The sequence below is a fragment of the Scyliorhinus canicula genome, chromosome 22, assembly GCF_902713615.1.
Source record: "Scyliorhinus canicula chromosome 22, sScyCan1.1, whole genome shotgun sequence".
NCBI classification, from domain to species: domain Eukaryota; kingdom Metazoa; phylum Chordata; class Chondrichthyes; order Carcharhiniformes; family Scyliorhinidae; genus Scyliorhinus; species Scyliorhinus canicula.
Genome location: NC_052167.1, coordinates 20,002,761 through 20,027,566, shown reverse-complemented (window position 1 = coordinate 20,027,566; position 24,806 = coordinate 20,002,761). Strand labels below are relative to the sequence as shown.

Genomic DNA, 24,806 nt, shown 5'->3' with positions numbered 1-24,806 from the left:
ACCTGGTGAACCTTCTCTCAACTGCCTCCAATGCCAGTATATCTTTCCTTAAATGGACCAAAACTGTTCCCAGTATTCCGCTGTGTATTGTTTCAGATCAATCCATGACACTTAACCGTACCGTCTTCTATATCACTCATCGTGGTGGTCAGCAACCCAGCTCATTGAGAGCAAATAAATGGCTCATGTTTGAAACAAGTAGCCTCTTTCCTGCATCTTTCATTTTCAGGATGTATCTTTCATTTTCAGGAAGTAAAGGACCTACATTTCAGGAACATTTAAACATGCTTCCCAAGCTAGAGCGTGGTTATATTTTTACAGATGTTTAACATGTGGAGCAAAGGGCTAAGTTTTGGTAACTGACCCTGTATCATGAAAGGATTCGTTTAACGGAAGGCGATGGCTATATTTTGGGGCTGTGAATGTGGTTGTAATGAATTGTGTTCGATGTAATGGTAATAGAATCTTAATCTGCCTCACTGGAACATAGAACATAGAACAGTACAGCACAGAACAGGCCCTTCGGCCCTCAATGTTGTGCCGAGCAATGATCACCCTACTCAAGCCAACGTATCCACCCTATACCAGTAACCCCCCTCCCCCCAATTAACCTTATTTTTTAGGACACTAAGGGCAATTTAGCATGGCCAATCCACCTAACCAGCACATCTTTGGACTGTGGGAGGAAACCGGAGCACCCGGAGGAAACCCACGCACACACGGGAGGACGTGCAGACTCCGCACAGACAGTGACCCAGCCGGGAATCGAACCTGGGACCCTGGAGCTGTGAAGCATTTATGCTAACCACCATGCTACCGAGCAAACTTCCTCCCAGGGAAATTGGTGGGCAGGTTGCTGAAATGTTAGGTCATCTCCACAAACCACACCATTATAAAGAGAAGTTTGACAAAATATTTTAAATATGGATGCATCTTACGTGGCTTTTCATACTTTGCAAATAAGATCGCACAGACGTTGTGCAAAGCATTTGCATTTTATCGTATCTCTGACACCCACTGGGTCACTGTTTAAAAATAAGGAAGCGTTCGTTTAAGATGGAGATAAGGATAAATCTTTTAATTAATAATCTTTATTGTCACAAGTAGGCTTACATTAACACTGCAATTAAGTTACTGTGAAATCCCCTCGTCGCCACATTCCGGTGCCTGTTCGGTTACACAGAGGGAGAATTCAGATTGTCCAAATTGCCGAACAGCTTGTCTTTCGGGACTATTTCTAAAATTTAGAGGACCCAATTATTTTTTTTTCAATTAAGGGGCAATTTAGTGTAGCCAATTCACCTAACCTACACATCTTTGGGTTGTGGGGGTGAAACCCACGCAGACATGGTGAGAATGTGCAAACTCCACACGGACAGTGACCCAGGGCCGGGATTCGAACCCGGGTCCTCAGCACCGCAGTCCCAGTGCTATCCACTGCTCTGCATGCCACCCTACGTCTTTCGGGACTTGTGGGAGGAAACCGGAGCACCTGGAGGAAACACACGCAGTCACTCCTGTTATGGGTCAGGGTTTAGAGAGCCCCAAAGTATATCATGGAGTTCACCTGACCCACAACTTTTAATAGATTGTGGTATGGGGAGCACACGGCCCACTCTACAGGTGTGGTACAGCAGAAATGGAAAAGTATTTTTTTAAAGCAAAACAATGTTTATTCTATGAACTCAAGTTAACTTTTTTAAAACATACAGTGAACACCTTAGCAACCATTAATTCAAATACAACCCCCAAAGAATACAACACTAAGTAATCATTAAGCTGTCCTTTTAACATCCATAAGACTTCAAAAAGAACTTTTAACAGAAGCACATCAGGTTAAAGTCACTACTGAGAGCAGTTATTAGTTTTAAATCACCAAAGGATCGATTTACAGTCTTTAGATTACAGAGAGAGAGACTAATAAACCTTCTGACTGTGACTGCAGCTATCCAGCTCCGAAAATGAAACTAAAACACACCCTGCAGCAAACAGCCTAGAATGAAAGTAAAAAGCTGACAGACAGCCCAGCTCCACCCACACTCTGACGTCACTGATAAACACCCATTTCTTCAAGGTACTCTCACATGACACTCTGCACAGACAGTGACCCTGGTGCTGTGAAGCATCAATGCTGATCACTGTGCTACCGTGTCACCTATATATTTTTGAGCTACAGCCCCCAGCAAGAATCAAACTCGCAACCCCTGGTTTACAAGACAGTGCTCTAACCACCGAGCTATGGAGCCAACTACAACTCCTCTTTAAGGGAGTCCTGAGTCTCTGGAACTCTCTTCTTCAAAAAAGGCAGTGGAAGCAGAATCTTTGAGTATCTTTAAGGCGGATAGATTGTTGTTTAACAAAGCTGTGGAGCAGGGGTTTCTGAGGAAGCACAAACTCCGAAGATATCGTTCATGCGTCTAAACATCTGCGGCTGGATTCTCCTTTCCTAAGACTAAGAGTTGACGCTGGGACACGATTCGTGGACTTCCACGACAGCAAAGGTTGCGCCGCACCTGGACCGATTCAGCGGCGCCATGCGGAACACAATCGATTCCAATGGGAAATAGTGCGGGATTCGCCAAATTCGCGATTGACACTCGGGACGCTGACAAGCTGTCGCCGCGTATCAGCACTCCACTCCCCACACACACTCAACCCAGCCAAGGAGATGGCACTGGTTGCGCTGGAGCGCGCCCATCCTGTTGATGGGTTGGCTGGGGCCAGAGGGTATCTGGGGGGGGGGGGGGGGGGGGGGGGGGGGACACACACCCATACGACGACTTGTGGCCCTGTGGGCAGTCAGCGGCGTGCACAGCCACACGGCTGCCTTGCCGGCTGCGGCAATGGTGCTCCGTGCCCGTCCACCCCGACCCCACACACCACCTCCTGGCCACCCCTCACTACTCCCCCTGGCCCTGGCAGAATCACCCCCCCCCCCCCCCCCCGCCGGCCAGCGGCACAACTGTCAACAAACTATAGCGATGCTGGACACCCTCTCTCCCTCAGCAGCCATGTTTCACGACTTTTAAAAGCATAGATGAACCTCACCGTCAGGAACTCCCCCCGGTGGAGGTAGAAAATTATGGAGGCCCAGCAGCATACTCGGTCAGGCCCGCTAATGATATGCCAACGGCGCTTACTGTTCGTGCAGAGTGGAATGCATTGACGCCGCCATTGAGGCACCGGAGAATTGCGATTTGGCGTGAAACCCGCGCCGTCACGATTTCGACATCAAAAAAATGATTCTCCGCCCAATCGCGCTTCCCGATTCCGGCATCAGCCGACGGGGAATCCCGCTCCTGGGGTATAAGCAACGTGACTGTTCATGCGCAGCTCGCTCTGACATACCATAAATTCCTTAAGAGGCTGCAGCTGTTCCAGCTGCTGTCGAAAGTCTCCAATGAGAGCTTCCAGGTTCGCTCCGGAGTACTTGCTGCCCACTGGAGTCTTCACCACTGGCCAGATGATCAACTCAAACTCTGATACCATGGGCTTGCCTAATGGAGGTAGAGAGAGAGACACACACACACACAGATTGGTGAAATATGAAAGCAAGTCCGCATCAGAAAGGGCTCAGGCATCGAATTCCATTTTAGATAGCAGCAAATTAGTTTTACCCTTCCCTTTTCAATCGATACGCTTTCAATTCACAATCACAAATCTTACCTGACCATCCAAATATTTCTACCCCCTTTAGCCAGGTGGAACATTGAAAGAGAACACAGTGACTTATCTAGAAATTAAAAGAAAAGACTTCCAAGAAGCTGAAATTGTGTTTAGGTGGTGCCATGTTACACTTCTTACAAACACCTGCTAATGTTTTCTACACGGGCCCTCATATTCCTCCTGTACTCTCCTTGTTTGGGTGTAGAGTAGACAAAGCAGATCTGAATGTGACCGCTGACCCATGCAGTCATAAACATCTCTGGGACCATCCCACTTCCTGGCAAGGCCCTGTGAAGAGGAATGGAGCCTGAGCCAGCAGCACAAACAGGCCTGACTGCAGGCCTGGCTGATGGGTTGGAGCCATCAGCTTCTCCTCCAGGAGGGACTCCAAGGCTCCGAGGCCTTAAGGCACGGGGCATCCCTGTGGAATAAACCTTTTTCAACAAAAAGCCAGCACCGTCGTCCTTGAAGCACTTCCTCAGTAGGGCCTGGATAATGGACTCGGGCCTTTGGAGTGAGGCTTGGATTTCTGCCCTTCTGACTCAGAGGTGGTCACAAATCCATGGCTGACACCAGTAACCTGATTTATAGATGGGGCGCGAAAGGTATCGCTACAGACTACAAGAAGACGGACAGGATCTGGAGGTAAAGCGGTGGGAAAGTTCGATGAGGCCTGAAATCCTGCTCTATCAAGAGTCCAGCTGAGTGTCCGCAAAATGCACTCGGTGAGAATTAACCCTAAACCATTAACGGACTTTGCTTGCAGACTTAATATTAAAAACAGCACATGTGTAACACATAAAACGAACAACTATAACAGTTCCTTGCAGCCAATCTTTACTGACAGCAATTTCGACTTAAGATTTTCTGGCACAGAATCCACTTTCTTTTCTAATGGAGCCACAGCTGGTCTTTTATGATTAGGGTTTCAAATCTTTCCCGTAAACAGTGCCTGGACGGGAAGGCCTGTTGTCCCGAGGCTCACCTGTAGGGGGAGCAGGTACTCTGCAGGAGGAGCGAGGCCGGTCCTCGTCACTGCTCCATCCATCGGAATTGTATTCTGCCTCGTCATCTTCGTACACCCCTCCTGAGTGACTCTGGTGGCATCTCACTGAGCTTCAAAATAAAAGCAGATTGAATGGCCGACTTCCCCGCGTTTCGCCCGGACAAACTTCATAACTTATTGGCCTCGCAAGTGGTTTCAAATCGATTAAGGGTTTCCCTTTGTCGGAATGGAGCAAAAGTTCCAACTGCATTGTGGTGGTCCCCTGCATAATAATACTTTAAAAAAGTAACAGAATAACGCAGCCCATGTACTGCTGCAAAATGAGGAAGCTGGTTTCAGTGAAACAAAAGGTGACAAGGGAGCCATCGGGTTAGTGCAACATCCCACCAAAAAAAAACTGTTTGTCTTAAGTCCATGAAGGAATGAATCGTGGGGGCCGCCATCCAACGGCCAGGATTGCATCGGGGGCCTTGGAGATCGGGGCACATTTCTGTTTTGTAAATTTAGAGCACCTGTGGTGATTTGAGTGGGAGCACTGCCATTGGTGCAGAGCATTGGTTTCCCATTGGCTCTGGCTGGTCATGTGCCTCTCGTCTGATTGGCTGGGACCAGTCATGTGACTGCTCACCAATTGGTCGAGAGGCAAGTAGACCCCACCTCCGAGGCGGGGTATAAGTACCCAGGTTTCCCGGCGGTCGGCCTTTCTCTGTAGCCGACCACCGGGCTAACAACTAGCTGATTAAAGCCACAGTTTGGATCTTCATCGTGTTTCGTGTCCAATTGATGTTACATCAGCACCCAATTCTTCTTTTTTCCAATTAAGGGGCAATTTAGCGTGGCCAATCCACCCACCCTGCACATCTTTGGGTTGTGGGGGGTGAGACCCAGGCAGACACGGGGAGAATGCGCAAACTCCACACGACAGTGACCCAGCGCCGGGATTGGAGCCCGGGTCCTCAGCGCCGTGAGGCAGCAGTGCTAACCCACTGCGCCACCGTGCTGCCCCTCATTATTATATGGTATCCCAATCTCTCACTGTACCAGCCTCCCCGAACAGGCGTCGGAATGTGGTGACTAGGGGCTTTCACAGTAACTTCATTGAAGTCTACTTGTGACAATAAGCGATTTTCATTTAATTTTTATTTCAGTGTACAAAATGGGGCTGTGCAGCCTCGTCCACGCTTCCCTCACTGAGGCCCCTTATAGTCTAACAGTAAACTGGATAACAATGCACTGGATAATAGCCTGCTGGATAATAGCCTGCTGGATAATAGCCTGCTGGATAATAGCCTGCTGGATAATACCCTGCTGGATAATAGCCTGCTGGATAATAGCTGGATAATAGCATGCTGGATAATAGCCTGCTGGATAATAGCCTGCTGGATAATAGCCTGCTGGTAATAGCCTGCTGGATAATAGCCTGCTGGATAATAGCCTGCTGGTAATAGCCTGCTGGATAATAGCCTGCTGGATAATAGCCTGCTGGTAATAGCCTGCTGGATAATAGCCTGCTGGATAATAGCCTGCTGGTAATAGCCTGCTGGATAATAGCCTGCTGGATAATAGCCTGCTGGTAATAGCCTGCTGGATAATAGCCTGCTGGATAATAGCCTGCTGGATAATAGCCTGCTGGATAATAGCCTGCTGGTAATAGCCTGCTGGATAATAGCCTGCTGGATAATAGCCTGCTGGATAATAGCCTGCTGGGTAATAGCCTGCTGGGTAATAGCCTGCTGGATAATAGCCTGCTGGATAATAGCCTGCTGGATAATACCCTGCTGGGTAATAGCCTGCTGGATAATAGCTGGATAATAGCCTGCTGGATAATACCCTGCTGGATAATAGCCTGCTGGATAATAGCCTGCTGGATAATAGCCTGCTGGATAATAGCCTGCTGGTAATAGCCTGCTGGATAATAGCCTGCTGGATAATAGCATGCTGGATAATAGCCTGCTGGTAATAGCCTGCTGGATAATAGCCTGCTGGATAATAGCCTGCTGGATAATAGCCTGCTGGTAATAGCCTGCTGGATAATAGCCTGCTGGATAATAGCCTGCTGGATAATAGCATGCTGGATAATACCCTGCTGGATAATAGCCTGCTGGATAATAGCCTGCTGGATAATAGCCTGCTGGATAATAGCCTGCTGGATAATAGCCTGCTGGTAATAGCCTGCTGGATAATAGCCTGCTGGATAATACCCTGCTGGATAATAGCATGCTGGATAATAGCCTGCTGGATAATAGCATGCTGGATAATACCCTGCTGGATAATAGCATGCTGGATAATAGCCTGCTGGATAATACCCTGCTGGATAACAGCATGCTGGATAATAGCCTGCTGGATAATAGCCTGCTGGGTAATAGCCTGCTGGATAATAGCCTGCTGGATAATAGCCTGCTGGATAATAGCCTGCTGGATAATAGCCTGCTGGATAATACCCTGCTGGATAATAGCATGCTGGATAATAGCCTGCTGGATAATAGCCTGCTGGATAATAGCCTGCTGGATAATAGCCTGCTGGATAATAGCATGCTGGATAATAGCCTGCTGGATAATAGCCTGCTGGATAATAGCATGCTGGATAATAGCCTGCTGGATAATAGCCTGCTGGATAATAGCATGCTGGATAATAGCCTGCTGGATAACAGTGCACCATATAACAACACTGGATAACAGTACCCTGGATAACTACACTGCATGTATAACAGCATACCGGATAACAGTACGCTGGATAACAGAACACTGTATAAGAGTGGAGTGTGTAGTAGTATACTGTATAATATATACTATATAACAATACACTGTATAGCGGTATACTGCATAACAGTATCCAGACGATAAGCAATAGCATAGGACAGTAATCAATTAAAGTCAGGGGGCGGAAATCTTCGCAACGCCCGATGCTGTCGTGAAACCCGGAGTGTTTCACGACGGCGTCGGAGGCCGCTCCTCGCCCCCTATTCTCTCCCCCCCCCCCTCCCGGGGACTAGGGGCGGCCTTTTGTAAATCGCGGCCGCCGGGCCATGACGCTGGCGTCAAGGCAGCAGGGCCGGCTCAAGGCACCGGCAACTCGGGCAGTCGCCCGGGGCGCCATGTGCTAGGGGGCGCCAGAGACTCGGGTCCCGCGCATGCGCAGTTGGGCCGGTGCCAACCAGCGCATGCGCGGTGGCCGCACTCCCCCAGGGTGGCCGCACTCCCCCAGGGCGGCCCCCCCCTCGGGTCCGCCCACCGCCCCGCCCCCCCCCTCCGCCCCGCCCCCCCTCGGGTCCGCCCCCCCGCTCGGTCCGCTCCCCCCCTCGGTCTGCTCTCCCCCCCTCGGGTCTGCTCTCCCCCCCTCGGGTCCGCTCCCCCCCCCTCGGGTCCGCTCGCCCCCACCCCCCTCGCCCCCCTCGCCCCCCTCTCGCCCCCGCCCCCCTCTCGCCCCCGCCCCCCTCGCCCCCCTCTCGCCCCCGCCCCCCTCTAGCCCCCGCCCCCCTCGCCCCCCTCTCGCCCTCGCCCCCCTCTCGCCCCTCTCGCCCCCGCCCCCCCTCTCGCCCCCCCTCTCGGCCCCGCCCCCCTCCCTCTCAGCCCCGCCCCCCCCCTCTCGCCCCCCCCCCCTCGTCCCCCCCTCTCGGCCCCGCCCCCCCTCTCGCCCCGCCCCCTCTCGGCCCCGCCCCCTCTCGGCCCCGCCCCCGCCCCCTCGGCCCCGCCCCCCCCTCCAAGGGCGCCGAAGTTGAACTTGCCCGGGGCGCCAGCAACCCTAGGGCCAGCGCTGCAAGGCAGCACCCAATGACGTCAGCCGCGCATGCGCAGGTTGGCCGGCTCCAACCCGCGCATGCGCGGTTGCCGTCTTCCCCTCCGCTGCCCCGCAAGGCGTGGCAGCTTGATCTTGTGGGGTGGCGGAGGGGCCGGCCCGACGGTCGGTGGACACCGATCGCAGCCGAGTCCCCTCCCGAGCACGGCCGTGGTGCTCGATCCCCTCTCCGCCCCCCACAGACCCCATACTCACCTTTTGCGCCATGTTCACTCTGGCAGCGACCAGATGTGGTTGCCGCCGGCGTGAACCGGTCGGGAACGGCAGGCCGCTCGGCCCATCCGTGCCGGAGAATTGCGGGTCGCCGTGAAAAACGGCGACCCGCGATTCTCCGAGCGGTGTGTCGCAAAACGCGACACGCCATTTTGGGGGGGGTGGGAGAATCACGGGGGGTACCAGAGCGACCCTCCCACGATTCTCCCACCCGGCCTGGGAAGCAGAGAATCGCGCCCTGGGTCTACCATTGCTCTGAATCATCATGTATAAAGACTCTCTGCCACTCAGCATCGCCAGACTTCACACAGGAGACGGTTGAGCCCATCATGCCTGTTGAAACGTTCTCCCCTCTTCTCATGGAGACATTGATTGATGAGAGAGCGTGGATTCCATAAATCGTAACATCTTTCACAAGAACATCTATCAGTCTGGTACCTCGGCCAGCAGGAGCCGAGCCTTGCTGTGAGAGGCCTCAGAATCGAAGCTAGTCTCGTCCTTGCCCTGCACAGTAGACACAACCTCGGCACTGGCACAACTCAGCTAATGCAGCACAGGACACTGAGGCCGCCAAGTCTGGAGGGTTAGTTCCAGCCCCCTTGATGCGTTACAGTGAGGAGCACACAGAGGGTCACAAGAGACACTCGCAAACACCCGAGGTCAGATCACAGAATAAATCATCTGGTTGTTTTTTTACCCGTCGGCGTTGTGTTCAAGGCCTCGTGCGACATCGAAGCTGGGCAACGCGCTCTGCTGTCCGGTAGAATGTGTTCGATGAAGGATGTTAATCTCCGTGCTCTGCAAGGCAGCAGAAGAGGGAGGATGAATCACAGGATCGTTACAGCGCAAATGAAGGCCATTGTGAAGTTTCTACTTTAAAATATTAATTAATAAAAATTAATTGTTTTTTTTTCTTTAAACTGAGTTACTTTGTTTTTCAAATAAATGTGTTTCATGTAAAGTTTCTACTTTAAAATATTAATTAATAAAAATTAATTGCTTTTTTTTTCTTTAGAAACGTTTTATTTTGGCTATTTAAATATTAATTATTTTACTTAATATACTATGCGGCCCTATAAAATTGCGAATTTCTGAATGTGGCCCTTGCACGGAAAAGTTTGCCCACCCCTGTACTAAAGTATTTACCCCAGCTGAGCATGTTCGCCGTAAAGCTTTGTGTGGGCAGCACAGCAGCACAGTGGTTAGCACTGTTGCTTCACAGCCCCAGGGTCCCAGGTTCAATTCCCAGCTTGGGTCACTGTCTGTGCGGAGTCTGCGCGTTCTCCCCGTGTCTGCGTGGGTTTCCTCCGGGTACTCCGATTTCCTCCCACAGTCCCAAGATGTGCAGGTTTGGTGGATTGGCCATGCTAAAATTGCCCTTAGTGACCAAAGGTTCAGTGGGGTTACTGGGATAGGGTGGGGGACTGGGCCTAGGTGGGTGCTCTTTCGGAGAGTCGGTGCAGACTTGATGGGCCAAATGGCCTCCTTCTGCACTTTAGGGGGTATTCTATGACTTGTCCATTTCTTCAATGGTGTCCAGGGCTATCTTCTAATGCCACAATGCTCTGATTAGTAATGGAATATTTATTCTCGAATGCCTGTATCCAAATAACAAAGACCCTCCAATCTGGAGCCAAAATCCTCAGCCCCTAATAATGGCCCTGATGTGACCATCAATTCACGAGACACGTGCTTTAGGATGTGAACAGTGGTTTTAATCAACTTACAACAGAGCCAGCCTGTAACACGATGAACTCCAGATGAACTGGTGGCTGGCTCTTCAGCATCATCCTTTATACGTCAGTCTAGGGGGAGGAGCCGTGGGTGGAGCCAAGGGTGGAGCCCAAGTACAAACTCCTGTACATTCCCAGTGCAACGCCCCCTAGTGGTAGGGCAACGCAACTGCTCGTATGTCGAGCTTACAGTGACATGGTATAATATATATTACAGTGTGAATTACATTCACCACAGGCCCTTAGGTCAGGGAATGAAGGCTTGACACAGTCAGGTTGGGACATTTACATGTCAGGTTTCTGCTCCGAATCTGCTTGCAGCCAATCTGCACAGGGGTGGAAGGAGCCTGTGCCCAGCCTATGCATGGGTCCTGACATCGGAGGGAGACGGCAAGGTGGGGGAGGGGGGGGGGATTTCCCCTGGTCCTAGACTCGCTATTGCTGAGCAACACAGAGATAAACCCACTAGACAGGACAGCTCATGGGCAGGAGTGGGGCCCAGTTGGCTTACCCTGGTTAACCCTAAGGATTGACCGTGACCCATAATCACTGCGGCAGGCGCGACATAGTCCAGGTGGTTGCAGCCAGCCCCTGCCAGTATTTACCTTAAATATCTGTGGTGAATGTAATATATATGATATGATAATTCACACTGTCTTTGTAAGCGCAGTAGCGTTATCCAACCACTAGGACAGGGGTGGGCAAACTTTTCCGTGCATGGGCCACATTCAGAAATTCACAATTTTAAAGGGCCGCATAGTATATTAAGTAAAATAATTAATATTTAAAATAGCCAAAATAAAAGGTTTTTAAAGAAAAAAAAAGCAATTAATTTTTATTAATTCACATTTTAAAGTAGAAACTTTACATGAAACACATTTATTTGAAAAACAAAGTAACTCAGTTTAAAGAAAAAAAAGCAATTAATTTTTATTAATTAATATTTTAAAGTAGAAACTTCACATGAAACACATGTTGTGCTGAGCAATGATCACCCTACTCAAGTCAACGTATCCACCCTATACCAGTATTTTTTAACCTTATTTTTAAAAAACATTTTTTAAAAAAAATGTTTTTTTTTTAATGACTTGATCTTGGTGGGCCGCATAAAGACCTTTGGCGGGCCGCATGCGGCCCGCGGGCCGTAGTTTGCCCACCCCTGCACTAGGAGTAGCTCTGGGAGTACTCAGGAACTTGTACTGGGCTCCACCCTTGGCTCCGTCCACGACTCCTCCCCCTAGTGCTGCTGTATAAATACTCTTGTCCAGAGTCAGCCTGAGTTCACTAAGAGTTCATCAACGGGTAACAGGCTAGCTCTGAAGTAAGTCGATTAAAGCCTAGATTCATATCGGAAACACGTGTCTGGTGAATTGATGGTTCCATCAATATCCTAGCCTGACCTGACCCTGGAAGCTCTGGAGAGGTCAGGGGGCAGAGGTCACGTGTGTCCCCACCCTCAGCCACTGCATTTGTGTTGATGGACTGTGGCTGAGTTATTTTCTCTTACCTCACTGGAGTCTCCAGGGCCTCCACTCGAGTGTTCCAGATCAAGCACGGGTGGATTGTGCTGTGGGAATTGGACCTCTGTCGAGGAAGTAATAAATCTACATTAGCATCATCAAATATTGATACAAATATACAAGTGTAAGAAGGTAGAATTCCAGGATCGGGCACAGACACATCGGTATTAAATAAAAATGAAAATCACACATAGAGTTTCTCGGTTCTCTGAAATAAGTGATCACAACTGGGAATGCCAAGGCTCAGTTGGTAGTCCCTTAGTCTCTAAGTGACGTGGCTGTGGGCTCCAGTCGTGCTTCAGATCACGGGCAGGATTCTCCGACACCCCGCCGGGTTGGAGAATCGCCGGGGGGCGGCATGAATCCCGCCCCAGCCAAATCCCCGGCGCCGAAGAATTCAATCGCACCGCAGCGCCCCCCCCCCCCCCCCCCCAGGTGATTCTCTGGCCCGCTATGGGCCGAGTGGCTGCCCATTTTCGGCTAGTCCCACCTGGCTTCGCGAGCAGCCTCCGGGGTTCTCGGGGGGGGGGGGGGGAGCGCAGGGGGATCTGACCCCGGGAGGTGCCCCCACAGTGGCCTGGCCCGCAATCCGGGCCCACCAATCCGGGGATGGCCTGTGCCGTGGGGGCACTCTATTCTTCCGCGTCGACCGCTGTGGTCCTCCGTGATGGCCGACACGGAGATGATTCCCCCTGCGCATGTGCTGGCGCTCCCGCGCATGCTCCAACTCGCGCCGGCCGGCGGAGGCCCTTCGGCACCGGTTGGCGTGGCACCAAGCCCCTTCCACGCCGGCCGGCGTGGCGCAAACCACTCCGGCGCCGGCCTAGCCCCTGAAGGTGCGGAGGATTCCGCACCTTTGGGGCGGCCCAACGCTAGAGTGGTTCACGCCATTCCTTGGCGCCGGAGTTGTTCGCCCCGCCGATTCCCGCAGAATCCCGCCCCACCTTTATTTTGTCTCGTGGCATTTGTATAGTCCTGAAGGATATTGACATCTCAAGGAATGTTACTGCTGGAGGAGAATTCACTTCCATTGAAATGTCTTCAGCAAATGTGTTGACGAAATACAGAGAGCTTAGACCATAGTGGGACAATTTGGTCCCACTTATCAGTTTGCAACATGGCTGCCGCTTTGAGGTGATTTGGCTGCCCTATTGGGGAGAGTTTATGTTTCACGTCCCGCTGAATGGGCTGACGGTCAGCCACTGCGCTGGCTTTTTTGGGGGAGTGCTTCCAGGTCAACATCACAGAGGTCAGGATCTCTTATTAGTCAAGAAAATTACAATTGATCCCTTGACAATTAAGTCTTAAAGGTCATTTTCAACCATTCTTCAAAACAATTACAGTTTCCACAGACCCTTTAAGGAAATTAAATGTCTACCTTACTTGTCTTGCTTCTGGGTCTCGCATGAATCTAATAAGTTGAATCACATTTGCTGACCGAATTTGATCAGCAACGTATGCTGTTTCACCAACACTGCTGGGAACCTAATGTTTATAATCTTTCCCTTTAAATTTCCTTTCTTCTCATCTTTACTGTATATCATCTCGGAAGTTTCTCTGGTCAGGATTTTCCGGCCCTTCCCACCAGCGGGGTTGTCCAGTCCCACCGACGGAGATCCGCTTTTCCCCGGCGAACTACGCAAAACACCTGTTGGCATCGACGGGACCGGAAGGCCAATGGAGAGCCGCCTCTGCCGCCGGAATATACCCTCCGCAGGGTGAGGGGGTGGAGAAGGAATCCCCCTCTCCATTTCTATCTCTCCATGGCTTCTCTGTACCTCGTTATCAGCTGCTTTGCCCTTTCCTATCCCTCGCCCTTCCTCTCACGTCTCTCCCTGCCCGCTTTCACTATTTCTAAAGAGCAGTGCCACACTGTGAATGAGCGGATTAATATACTTTCGATTCAGTAAACCTGTTCATCATGGCAACAAAATTTGCTTCACATAAGAATTCAATATTTAATTTAACTTAATAGCAGCATTAGTGAAAAAACAGATATGAATGAGGAAAAAACTCAATTAATCACATCTATTCAGAGATTAAGTTAAGGATCATTGTTAAATTTATGTTTTACATTTTTATTTTATTGAATCCTGATATTTTTCCAATTTTAGTAAGGTGATTCGACTTGAGGTGTGCATTTAGTCAATTGTCATCTAAATGGTACTTTAAAAAAATTAGTTAACAGGACATGGTCATCACTGGCTAGGGCAGCATTTATTGACCACCTCTTATTGTCCGAGAGTAGGTGGTGGTGAGCTGCCTTCTCGAAACCACTGCAGTCTGTGTGGTGTAGGTCCACCCACTGTGCCGTTAGGGAGGGCAGTTCTGGGATTTTAACCCAGTGACAGTGAAGGAATGCCGATATATTTTTCCGAAGTCTGACGCGGGGGGAATGTGCAAACTCCACACGGACAGTGTGACCCAGGGCCGGGGATTCAAACCCGGGTCCTCAGCGCCAGTCCCAGTGCTAACCACTGCGCCACCGTGCTGCCCACCCCGCCACTAGTAACGGCTCTTTCTATTATTATTATATTATTGTTATTATTTCCATGGCTCCCGCTTTCCACCGGCAGGGGATCTGTGGGCCTGTAAGTTCTGGCCAGTGGAAAGGGCCGGAAAATTTTGGCCTATGTTCAGTGGGATTGGGGGATGGTTAAAAAGGGTCTCCGTGTGAACTGAGGGACACGGAAAGGGGGATGGGGAAGGGTGTCTGGTGACAGAGTTGGGGAGGTATGATGGAGTTAAAATCGTTCTACTTGCTTTGAGATAAAACAGGTGCCACAACATCAAATTCGCATTGTGTATGGCGTTCAGGCAACTGTGATCATTTCGGCACCTTTTCTTTTGGGTGGCTCTGTCTATTGCCTGAAAAAGAGCGTTGATTTTATTGAAATATTGGAACGCGGCTGCTGCACCACATTTCAGACCCAGCCTCCCAATCCCAATGGCCATGGAGATGTTGCTGTCAATTTATTTGGGTGGGAAACAGGCCAGGATTTGAAGCCTTAGTGGGGGGGCCTTTTATCTGACAGTCCCGGGTCTCCAGCACAATGGAGCTGGGAATAAAAGGAATTCTCTCTCCAAGTTCCACCCCTGTGAATGCCATGGTCCTTGCTCGGGCGAACACAGGAAAAAAACAAGCAGAGAAAGAGGGAAAGGGAGAGACAAGAGAAATATTCAAAGACAGCGACAGAGGCAGCGAGATCGTCTTCACACCACTAGATGGTAGTATGAGGTGTTGCTGACTCATTCTCCCACCCAGGGACAAAGATAGTGAGAGTTTGCCGAGTGTAGTCCATGACTCTCCTCCTTTCCCACATTCCGCACACAGGAAAGACAGGAGGAGGTTTGAGTGGAGTCTGTCAGGGTACAAAGTGGCCGCGTGCTGGCAGGCAGCTGCTGTGCTGACAGACCATTGAGGCAGATCTTGTAAATGAGTCACATAGAACATAGAACAGTACAGCACAGAACAGGCCCTTCGGCCCTCGATGTTGTGCCGAGCAATGATCACCCTACTCAAACCCACGTATCCACCCTATACCCGTAACCCAACAACCCCCCCCTTAACCTTACTTTTTTTTTAGGACACTACGGGCAATTTAGCATGGCCAATCCACCTAACCTGCACATCTTTGGACTGTGGGAGGAAACCGGAGCACCCGGAGGAAACCCACGCACACAGGGGGAGGACGTGCAGACTCCACACAGACAGTGACCCAGCCGGGAATCGAACCTGGGACCCTGGAGCTGTGAAGCATTTATGCTAACCACCATGCTCCCGTGCTGCCCGCCTTAGAATTGGGTGATTTCTACATTCTCCCCAAAAGGATATGCAGGGTAGGTGGATTGGCCACGCTAAAGTGCCCCTTAATTGGAAAAATTTAAGTAAAAAAAAAGATTGGTTGGTTTCTTGCGTTCCTGGGATTGCTTTCCCTAATATCCTTTATTTCAGGTCTCCTTTTCTCCATAGGTAATTTGGTAATTCGCCCGATGGTTGAAAAACGTGTCCGTTTGAATTGAGAGACCATGGGGTGCCCGGGGGTTGTCTGGTTACAGAGTTGGGGAGGTACGATGGTGTTCCTATGTTAAAATTAAAATGTTGTCCGGGTTCCATGTAGATCAGTGAAGCAAAGGGGTGATGGGTGAAAGAGACATGGTACGAGGGAGATATACTTAGATTTTACAGAGGTATTCAAAATCATGAGTCTGGGCAGAATAGAGAGCCACAAGCTGAAGAACAAAGGACGCGTGGAAAGGGCAGCACGGTGGCACAGTGGTTAGCACTGCTGCCTCACGGCCCCGAGGACCCGGGTTCGATCCCGGCCCCGGGTCACTGCCCGTGTGGAGTTTGCACATTCTCCCCCGTGTCTGCGTGGGTCTCACCCCCACAGCCCAAGGAGATGTGCCACGCTAAATTGCCCCTTAATTGGAATTATTTTTGAAAAAGAACGCAAGGACACAGGTTTAAGGTCATTTAGAAAAGAAGCAATGGAGACACGTAACGAAACCTTCTGCAGCGAAGGCTTATGACCAGGAACGTGTTGCCCGATAGTGTGGTGGCGGCAGATTCAATCAAAGCATTCAAATTGGATTAGTGTCCGAAAGAAAAAATGTGCAGGGTTACAGGGCCTGGAGGGTGAGGTGGAAGGGTGCAGGGGGGGGGAGGGTGAGGTGGAAGGGTGCGGTGAGGTGGAAGGGTGCGGGGGGGGGGGGGAGGGTGAGGTGGAAGGGTGCGGGGGGGGAGGGTGAGGTGGAAGGGTGCGGTGGGGGGGGGAGGGGGAGGTGGAAGGGTGCGGGGGGGAGGGTGAGGTGGAAGATGCGGGCGGGGGGGAGGGTGAGGTGGAAGGGTGGGGGGGTGAGGTGGGTCTGGGGGGGGGAGGGTGAGGTGGAAGATGGGGGGGGAGGGTGAGGTGGAAGATGCGGGGGGGGAGGGTGAGGTGGAAGGGTGGGGGGGTGAGGTGGAAGGGTGCGGGGGGGAGGGTGAGGTGGAAGGGTGCGGGGGGAGGAAGAGGTGCAAGGGTGCGGGGGGGGAGGGGGAGGTGGAAGGGTGGGGGGGGTGACACTAAGGGGTAGGTTTTCTGTTCCCGCCCACCCCCGGGGCCGGAAATTCCCATGGCGGGCAGGACTGGAAAACTGAGGCCTCAGTCAATTGCCCATTTGGAGAGACGTGATGGGCTGAATGGCCTCCTTCTGTATCAATTCTGTGCAACGGTAGTCGGAACTTTGGATGATCGTGGGCCAATCAGAAGCCACCACTGGAACAAACGCAATTTGCAAACTATAGAGCATATTCCATTTGTAAAAAATATCTTCTTAAGAAATAGAAACATTGCAGGGGAATATTTTAAACAAGTAAATAATCCTCTCCTTAAATATTATTTGAGCTTTGTCTCTCTTCAATATAAGACTTATTCTGTTATTGTCTTAGTCAACCCACAATATTTTAGCTGTACAAAATCCGCAGGAATTGCCATATCTTACCAGGGGGTAATAATTGTTTCGTGGGCAAAAGTTCAGTTTCAGGTCGATTGTCCTTCATCTCCGCGGGCAGCTTTCTGCTGACAGTTAACCTCACAACACCTTGTACCGTACGCAGAATGTCAACAGTCTGACTGTGAGACAGGGCAGACAGATCCTCCCCGTTCACCTGAGGAAGAAACATGGCATCTTTTTAAATCATACATGTCATTCAAAGAAATCTCCGATCCAACAGACGCTCCAACTCTGTTGGCTACTTTGGACCACTGGCCAAATGTATTCTGACTTCCTTTGTCTCGTCATTGAAGACTGCTTTATTCTTCACCCTATTGGTTTCCACTTCATTACCCATCAGTTAAATCATGCAGGCTGCCTCTCACCAATTTTAATACTCTTCCCAATCATATTCCAGCAAGGCCAATTCTAATCTGTGACACGGCCTCAGACAAAGATTGAGACAGTGGTGTTAAAGAACTGGCATTAATGTTGTATCCTTCACATCCTCAAAGTGTTTTATGCAGCCAGTGCGTCATAATATACACACAAGTATATGATGGTGCAGAGACACACACTGACTGACACATTGAAAGACCAATCAACACACAGAACATAGCAGCCAATCACCAGGCAGGACACGGCCACTATAAAGCCAGAGGGCACTAGTTTTCCCGCTCATTCGGGATGCAGCCTCTGAGACAGCCAGAGCCCGTAATCAGTAGCACGAACATCTACCATGTGCTAAGCAGTATAGTCTGGTCAGGTTAACCTCAGGTCTTCAGTCAACCTAACATAGCGTTGACCCACAGTGCAAGTATGTTTAACAGCTCAGAGTTAAATAAAATAGAGTTGTACTTCTACAAGTGTTGGTAGCTTGTCTCCCTCACTGCTCTGGTAAACGCAGTCTTCACAGACCCAGCATACCCAACACATCACAGTGAATTACTTTTCTGCAAATTAAGGACAGCCAATTTTCCACGTAGCAAAGTCACACAAACAGCAGTGATTGGTAGTTAATCTTTCTCATGGCTGTGCAGGTTTGGGTAGGGGGGCGAGCGGGAATGACTGTTGGCCAAGATACTGCGCGGACCCCCTGCTCTCCTTCGGACAGGTGACCTGGTGGGGTCTGTCACATTGAGGTAACCCAGCAGAGCTGGACAATGGGGGGGGGGGGGGGGGGGGGGTCAGAGGTCAGCTGATTGACAAAAGAAAGGAAAATCTGAACGTCTGTGGTATGGGGGAAGATTTGAGGTGGGGGATGAGATAGGAATAGAGGCAGTCCACTAAAGGGAAAGGGCAGTCAGTTTCAGGAGGGATGGGCTGTCTTGGAAGACCTGGGAGGGGATATCCCATCTTCCAATACACCCCTTCTGATCTTGATGATCACAGTTTGACCTACACGACAATCTTAGGCCTCTGTTTACTTTGTACCTGCACCAAGTCAATTCCCAAACCTACCTGTGCTCTCCACATTGTGGGTCTAATCTTTCCTTCCCCCTCGCAGTCCCATTTCCTCTACCTGTCTGTACTCCCCTCCTGAATATTCCTGCATAGGAGTTCAAAATTTATTTTGATTACATTTTCGCCGGTTTGTAATGTGATATTCCTTGTATAGTTCTCCAAAATAGCTAAAAGTTGTAGTGTTTACAAAGAACATCAAGCTATGTATTTAAAACAAAGCTAGTTTATTTTACACTACTTTAAATGGTTTGCACACTCTACTGGTAATAGCTAATAAAACAACAGTATTACATCTATGCTACAGTAATCTATAATGTCTTTCTAATACAACCAACACTCTATCTCAACCTCTCATTATCCTTCTCCTTACCCTTCTCCAGAATGCTTAGACGCAGCCTTTTATAAGACTACTCAGTGATGCCATCTAGTGTTGAGATACTTGAACATCATCTTGTTAACCCTTTACACTCCTTAGATTATACATGTAACTCAGCCCATCTCGGGCTAACATCCACAGCTCTGCTACCTGCACACAACGGGGTCCACACTCCCCCTATATCTCCGTGCCGCCCTCCAGACACATCTATCCCTCTCAGCCCTCACTAGAGTTAGAGTCTGATCATCATTCTTGCCCCTGAGCATTGCTGGTGGGTGGGAGATCAAGGTGCATCTTATTTCCAGGCTCGAGCATTAAACATCGATGTGGGTAACTTTCCCGGTGTCCCTTTGTTGCTAGTTATTTATTGGATTTTTCTAACACTGCTCCAGCTCCGGAGGAACAATCATTGCATGTTAAGGGGCAGCACGGTAGCATGGTGGTTGGCATAAATGCTTCACAGCTCCAGGGTCCCAGGTTCGATTCCCGGCTGGGTCACTGTCTGTGTGGAGTCTGCACGTCCTCCCCGTGTCTGCGTGGGTTTCCTCCGGGTGCTCCGGTTTCCTCCCACAGTCCAAAGATGTGCGGGTTAGGTGGATTGGCCATGCTAAATTGCCCGTAGTGTCCTAAAATGTAAGGTTAAGGGGGGGGGGGGTGTTGTTGGGTTACAGGTATAGGGTGGATACGTGGGTTTGAGTAGGGTGATCATGGCTCGGCACAACATTGAGGGCCGAAGGGCCTGTTCTGTGCTGTACTGTTCTATGTTCTATGTTCTAAGGGGCGGAGGAGATGCTGCTGGAGTTACTGGACAAGGTATTGCCAAGGGCGCTGAAGCTCGTGCCAGGCCTTGACATTTGACCTCCAACAACGGCACCAATTTGGTTCTAATTGAGGAATACTACACCAGCTTTGAGTTTCATTGAGGCCGTGTGTGGTGTATTGAAGACCGAAATCCCTCAGGGGGAAGAGTGGAGAGTAACGGTCAGGCTTGAAAGAGTGGCCAAGACACGGGAGAGGGTGACCTAGACATGCTCCTCTTAGGCCTAAGGACTGGGAAGGTCTGATCAAGGAAAGGGAAGCAGTCAATGCCCGTTGGAGAGACCATTTTGAAGACCGTTTCAGTCAAGGATCAATTGTTAACCACTGAATCCCACAACACCCAGTTAGAGGTGAGCTTGGAACTCCGCTAATACCTATAATGGAGATTATCAGACAAATGAAGAACAAGCCAGTGATGGAATTTCCGCTGAAGTTTTTAAGCGCTGATGGAAGGAACATAACTTTACAGCTGCAAGCCCTAATCCTTCAGATCTGGATACAGGAAGGAGACAAATACAACTGTGGGAATTTCAGAGGCTTTCCATTGCTTGAAAGATTGCTCTTCTGAACCGACTTATTATTATATTTGCCATGATGTGGAGATGCCGGAGTTGGACTGGGGCGAGCACAGTAAGAAGTCTAAAGTCCAACAGGTTTGTTTTGAAACATTACTGTCTATAGGCGCGATCTTCTTGGATGTCCTCTCCACTTTGAGCCGGCACTTTGCAGTGAGCACAACAAGAAGTCTTATGACACCAGGTTAAAGTCCAAGTGGTTACCACTAGTGATTCTAAACAAACCAGTTGGACTTTAACCTGGTATTGTAAGACTTCTTACTGTATTATATTTGCTGAAGAGCTATTCCTCAACTCTCATTCAACCATCAAGAGAAACAGGCGGCATGATGTTTACAGCTCATCAACTACAAGAAAAATGTGAGTAACAGCAGCCTCTCAACATAATACTCTTTGTCTTGACTCTGGGCCTTCGACTCTGTAAATCGTGAGGCACTCTGGAAGATTCTGCTGAAGGTATGGATACCTTCCAAAATTTGTTACTATCCATTGCCTGCTTCATGGTGAGATCTGAGCCGTGAGCCTTAACAACAGATCCGTTACAAACCCTCTTGGGATTAAGATGGGGTGGTGTCATTGCTCCAACTCTGTTTTTCATTCCTTGCCGCCATCATCCGTCTGACTAGTGACAAACTCCCTGCTGGAGTGCAGCTACTTTATCAAATGGATTGTAAACTATTTGATCTCCAATGGCTCCAATCAAAGGTTAGGACAACCAAGACCTCACCGAGTTCCAATACGCTGATGATGCCGCAGAAAGCTGCTGTGTTGGAAATGCATCTCCTGGGAATTGTCAACCTATTTACTGAGGGATACAAGAAAATAAGACTTAGGGCGGGATTTACCGGCCGTCTTGGTGACGTGAGAGACCTCTTGCGAGATTCTCGAGGCTTTAGACGCCTCACGAGATTCAACCAAACCTCAAAAGACATCGTGATCGAGATCTCGCCTGCACTGGGCGAGATCAGATCAGCATATTTAAATTATCTATTCGGCAGAAATAAATATGAAGGAGCCGCATTCTCCTGGCGCCTGGGAGCTAACGGCCTCCCCCAGTGAGGCCTTGACAAGCATCGTTTCGCACTAGTTTCCACAAATATAGACCAGACATCATGGCACCTGGGTTGGATGGGGGGGTTGTGGAGCTCCTCCAGGCCATTGTAGATCCCCGGGTGGTTGGGGACAGGGCAGGGTGGCACCCTGGCATTCCTGCTGGCACCCAGGCACGTTGGCACTGCCAGTCTGGCATCCTAGAAGATGCCCAGGTGTCACTGCCAGGTTGTCAGCAACACCGCCAAGGTGGCAGTGCCAAAGTGCCCGAGTGCCAGGTTGCCCCTTGCCAGGGGTCAGGTCCGGGGTGCCTTTCCCTTCCGAGGTGAGGGGGTCGAGGACCCTGGAAGAGGTAAGTTGGGTGAAGTGGGGGAGGGGGTCTGGAGTTTGGGACTGCCTTTAAAAATGATCGGCGAGTAGTCTTCCTGCACAGGAAATGACTAAAGTGCAGCATCGATGGGGCGTTCCTAACCACGGCCAAAACAAACGGCCTTTAAATAGCGGGGTAGTTTATTGCTGCTGCAGAATTTTGTTTTTCCCTTGCACTCAAAGAGTCCTCCAAATGCACGTGCCCCAGTCCCATTGATTAGAATTCAGGATGAAGGCCTCTGGATTACCAGCCCATTGCCACGACACCACCAGCTCGCTGTAGTGTTTAGTTCTCTGGCTAGGAAGGGAACCCACCAGTCAGATACAAGTGTGACAACACTGGGCAGTATCCACTGTGATAACCTTCTGTCTTTTCCTCTAGGCAGCAAGAGTAGAAGAGGAAAAAGGCCCTGACTCTGAGCTCCATCAATCACGGCTTGTGACGCTGCTCTTGGGGTTATGGCCTCGGGGAGATCGCAGGCACGCTACTGATGCAAGAGTTTTCATTGCCCAGAGCAATGCAACCCTGAAGCGTATCAGGTCCGGAGGCTTCTGCACCATCATTCACCGGGGCTAACTGGGACAGAGGGTGTCATGTGAGTTAGGAGTCATCAGGCGAGAATGGAGCCCGTGCTTTAAGTTTGTAATTAAGAGCAGTTGCCACCAATTGGGAACAAGTATAAAACAGCGGGTGTTGGGGTGAACAGGAGAAATCTGTGCCATTACTCCCGACTAAAGAAACCTGGATTAAGGAAAAGACTGCCTTCATATTCATCCTTTCGTCAATGTATGAATAGTGAGATCAATATTGGGAACCCATGCAAATACAACCCTTGTTCTCTTAACCCTTACCAACTTTTACAGATGCACTATAGAGAGCATCCTATCGGGCTGCATCACAGCCTGGTATGGCAACTGCTCGGCCCAGGACCGCAAGGAACTTCAGAGAGTTGTGAATACCGCCCAGTCCATCACACGAACCTGCCTCCCATCCATTGATTCCATCTACACCTCCCGCTGCCGGGGGAAAGCAGGCAGCATAATCAAGGATCCCTCCCACCCGGCTTACTCACTTTTCCAACTTCTTCCATCGGGCAGGAGATTCAGACGTCTGAGAACACGGACGAACAGACTCAAAAGCAGCTTCTTCCCCACTGTCACCAGACTCCTAAATGACCCTCTTATGGACTGTCCTCATTAACACTACACCCTGTATGCTTCATCCGATGCCAGTGCTTATGTAGTTACATTGTATACCTTGTGTTGCCCTATTATGTATTCTCATGTATTTTCTTGAATTCTGTTCAATTCCCTTTTCTTCCCATGTACTGAATGATCTGTTGAGCTGCTTGCAGAAAAATACTTTTCACTGTACCTCGGTACACGTGACAATAAACAAATCCAATCCAATCCAATCTTCATTCGGATCCTTGCTCTCAAGATACACTAGTGGTTTTTGGAAGCCCTATGTTTCCAATTTCACTGCCGTACATATTCCTTGGTGGCACAGGTTGTGCCACTCCACTGCCGATGCTGCGAAGGTTATCGGACTGCGAGAAACTGGCCTTTGACAGATTTTGGGGCAACGGAGACACCATCCAGAAACTTTGGTCGAATCTTGCTGGGAAAGGAGTGATTGTTGACTCCCACTTCCCTCTTTGGAAAGGGAGCTTTGCGGCTCCAGATGTTGAAGAAAGGCACAATGCAGCGTCCTGTTTTTTTCAGGCTTCAATCCCTCATCTCAAACGGAACTCGCAGATTTTCTACACTTCTACCTAATGTTGGAAATGTGACATACCTCTGCTGACCCTACACCAAGTCCCAGTTGAGGATCAGGGCAGGGGGGCCTTCATAAGACCATAAGAAATAGATACAGGAAGAGGAGTAGGCAATTCAGCCCATCAAGCCTGCTCAACCATTTAATAAGATCATGGTTGATCTAACACTCACAAGGTCTGCTTTCCTGCCTTCTCTCTGTATTCCTTAATCTCCCTACTGATAAAAAACCGAACGATCGAAACTTACAGGATACTGAGAGGCCTGGATAGAGTGGACGTGGAGAGAACGTGGATGGCCTGCAGCACAATCAAGTGGTGTTGAACAGATGCAGCATTTGGATAGACAATACCAAACTGCACCTGTAATATGACATGCTCTCAAATAATGTGTTGTTTTTTTCGTTAAACGATCAGGGAGATTTTGTAGACAGGCCCTATGGCCTCTTCAGCTGAAAAGACCCCTCACTCTGATCCTCCAATCATTAGTTGTAGCTCTTCCACTTCCCCCCTCCTTGTATTCTGCATTTCACCAAATGTGCCCTACTTCTAAATGCATTCGCCTGCAGTGGGTCTATCTTTGTTAAGTGTTAGCCATTAGGAAAATGAGAGTTGGAGAACGTTATTGGCTGGCTGGCATTGTACGTTGGGTTCTGCTCCTTCCACAAGAGGAACAGCAACAACAACTTATATTTATAAAGCGCCTTTAGCACAATTAACTCAAGGCCAGGTTGTGTTGCAGAATATCGACAGGGGCTGGTTTAGCACACTGGGCTAAATCGCTGGCTTTTACAGCAGACCAAGCAGGCCAGCAGCACGGTTCGATTCCCGTACCAGCCTCCCCGAACAGGCGCCGGAATGTGGCGACTAGGGGCTTTTCACAGTAACTTCATTGAAGCCTACTCGTGACAATAAGCGATTTTCACTTTTTTTCACAGAGCTTCACATGGATTGAGCTGCCTGTGCCTG

The 24,806-nt window shown here is 49.9% G+C and overlaps 1 protein-coding gene across 2 annotated transcripts in view; it reads right to left on the bottom strand.

The window, feature by feature from the left end:
• Positions 1-24,806, bottom strand: part of ptpn20 (protein tyrosine phosphatase non-receptor type 20) — a 364,145-nt gene that overhangs the window by 42,633 nt on the left and 296,706 nt on the right. For both annotated transcript variants that reach the window (XM_038782830.1, XM_038782831.1), the window contains 5 exons: positions 17,419-17,584; positions 11,922-11,998; positions 9,379-9,479; positions 4,652-4,782; positions 3,349-3,497 (listed from right to left, as the gene is read on the bottom strand). In XM_038782830.1, the coding sequence (XP_038638758.1) occupies positions 3,349-3,497; positions 4,652-4,782; positions 9,379-9,479; positions 11,922-11,998; positions 17,419-17,584 (624 nt within the window). The remainder of the gene's footprint in view (positions 1-3,348; positions 3,498-4,651; positions 4,783-9,378; positions 9,480-11,921; positions 11,999-17,418; positions 17,585-24,806) is intronic.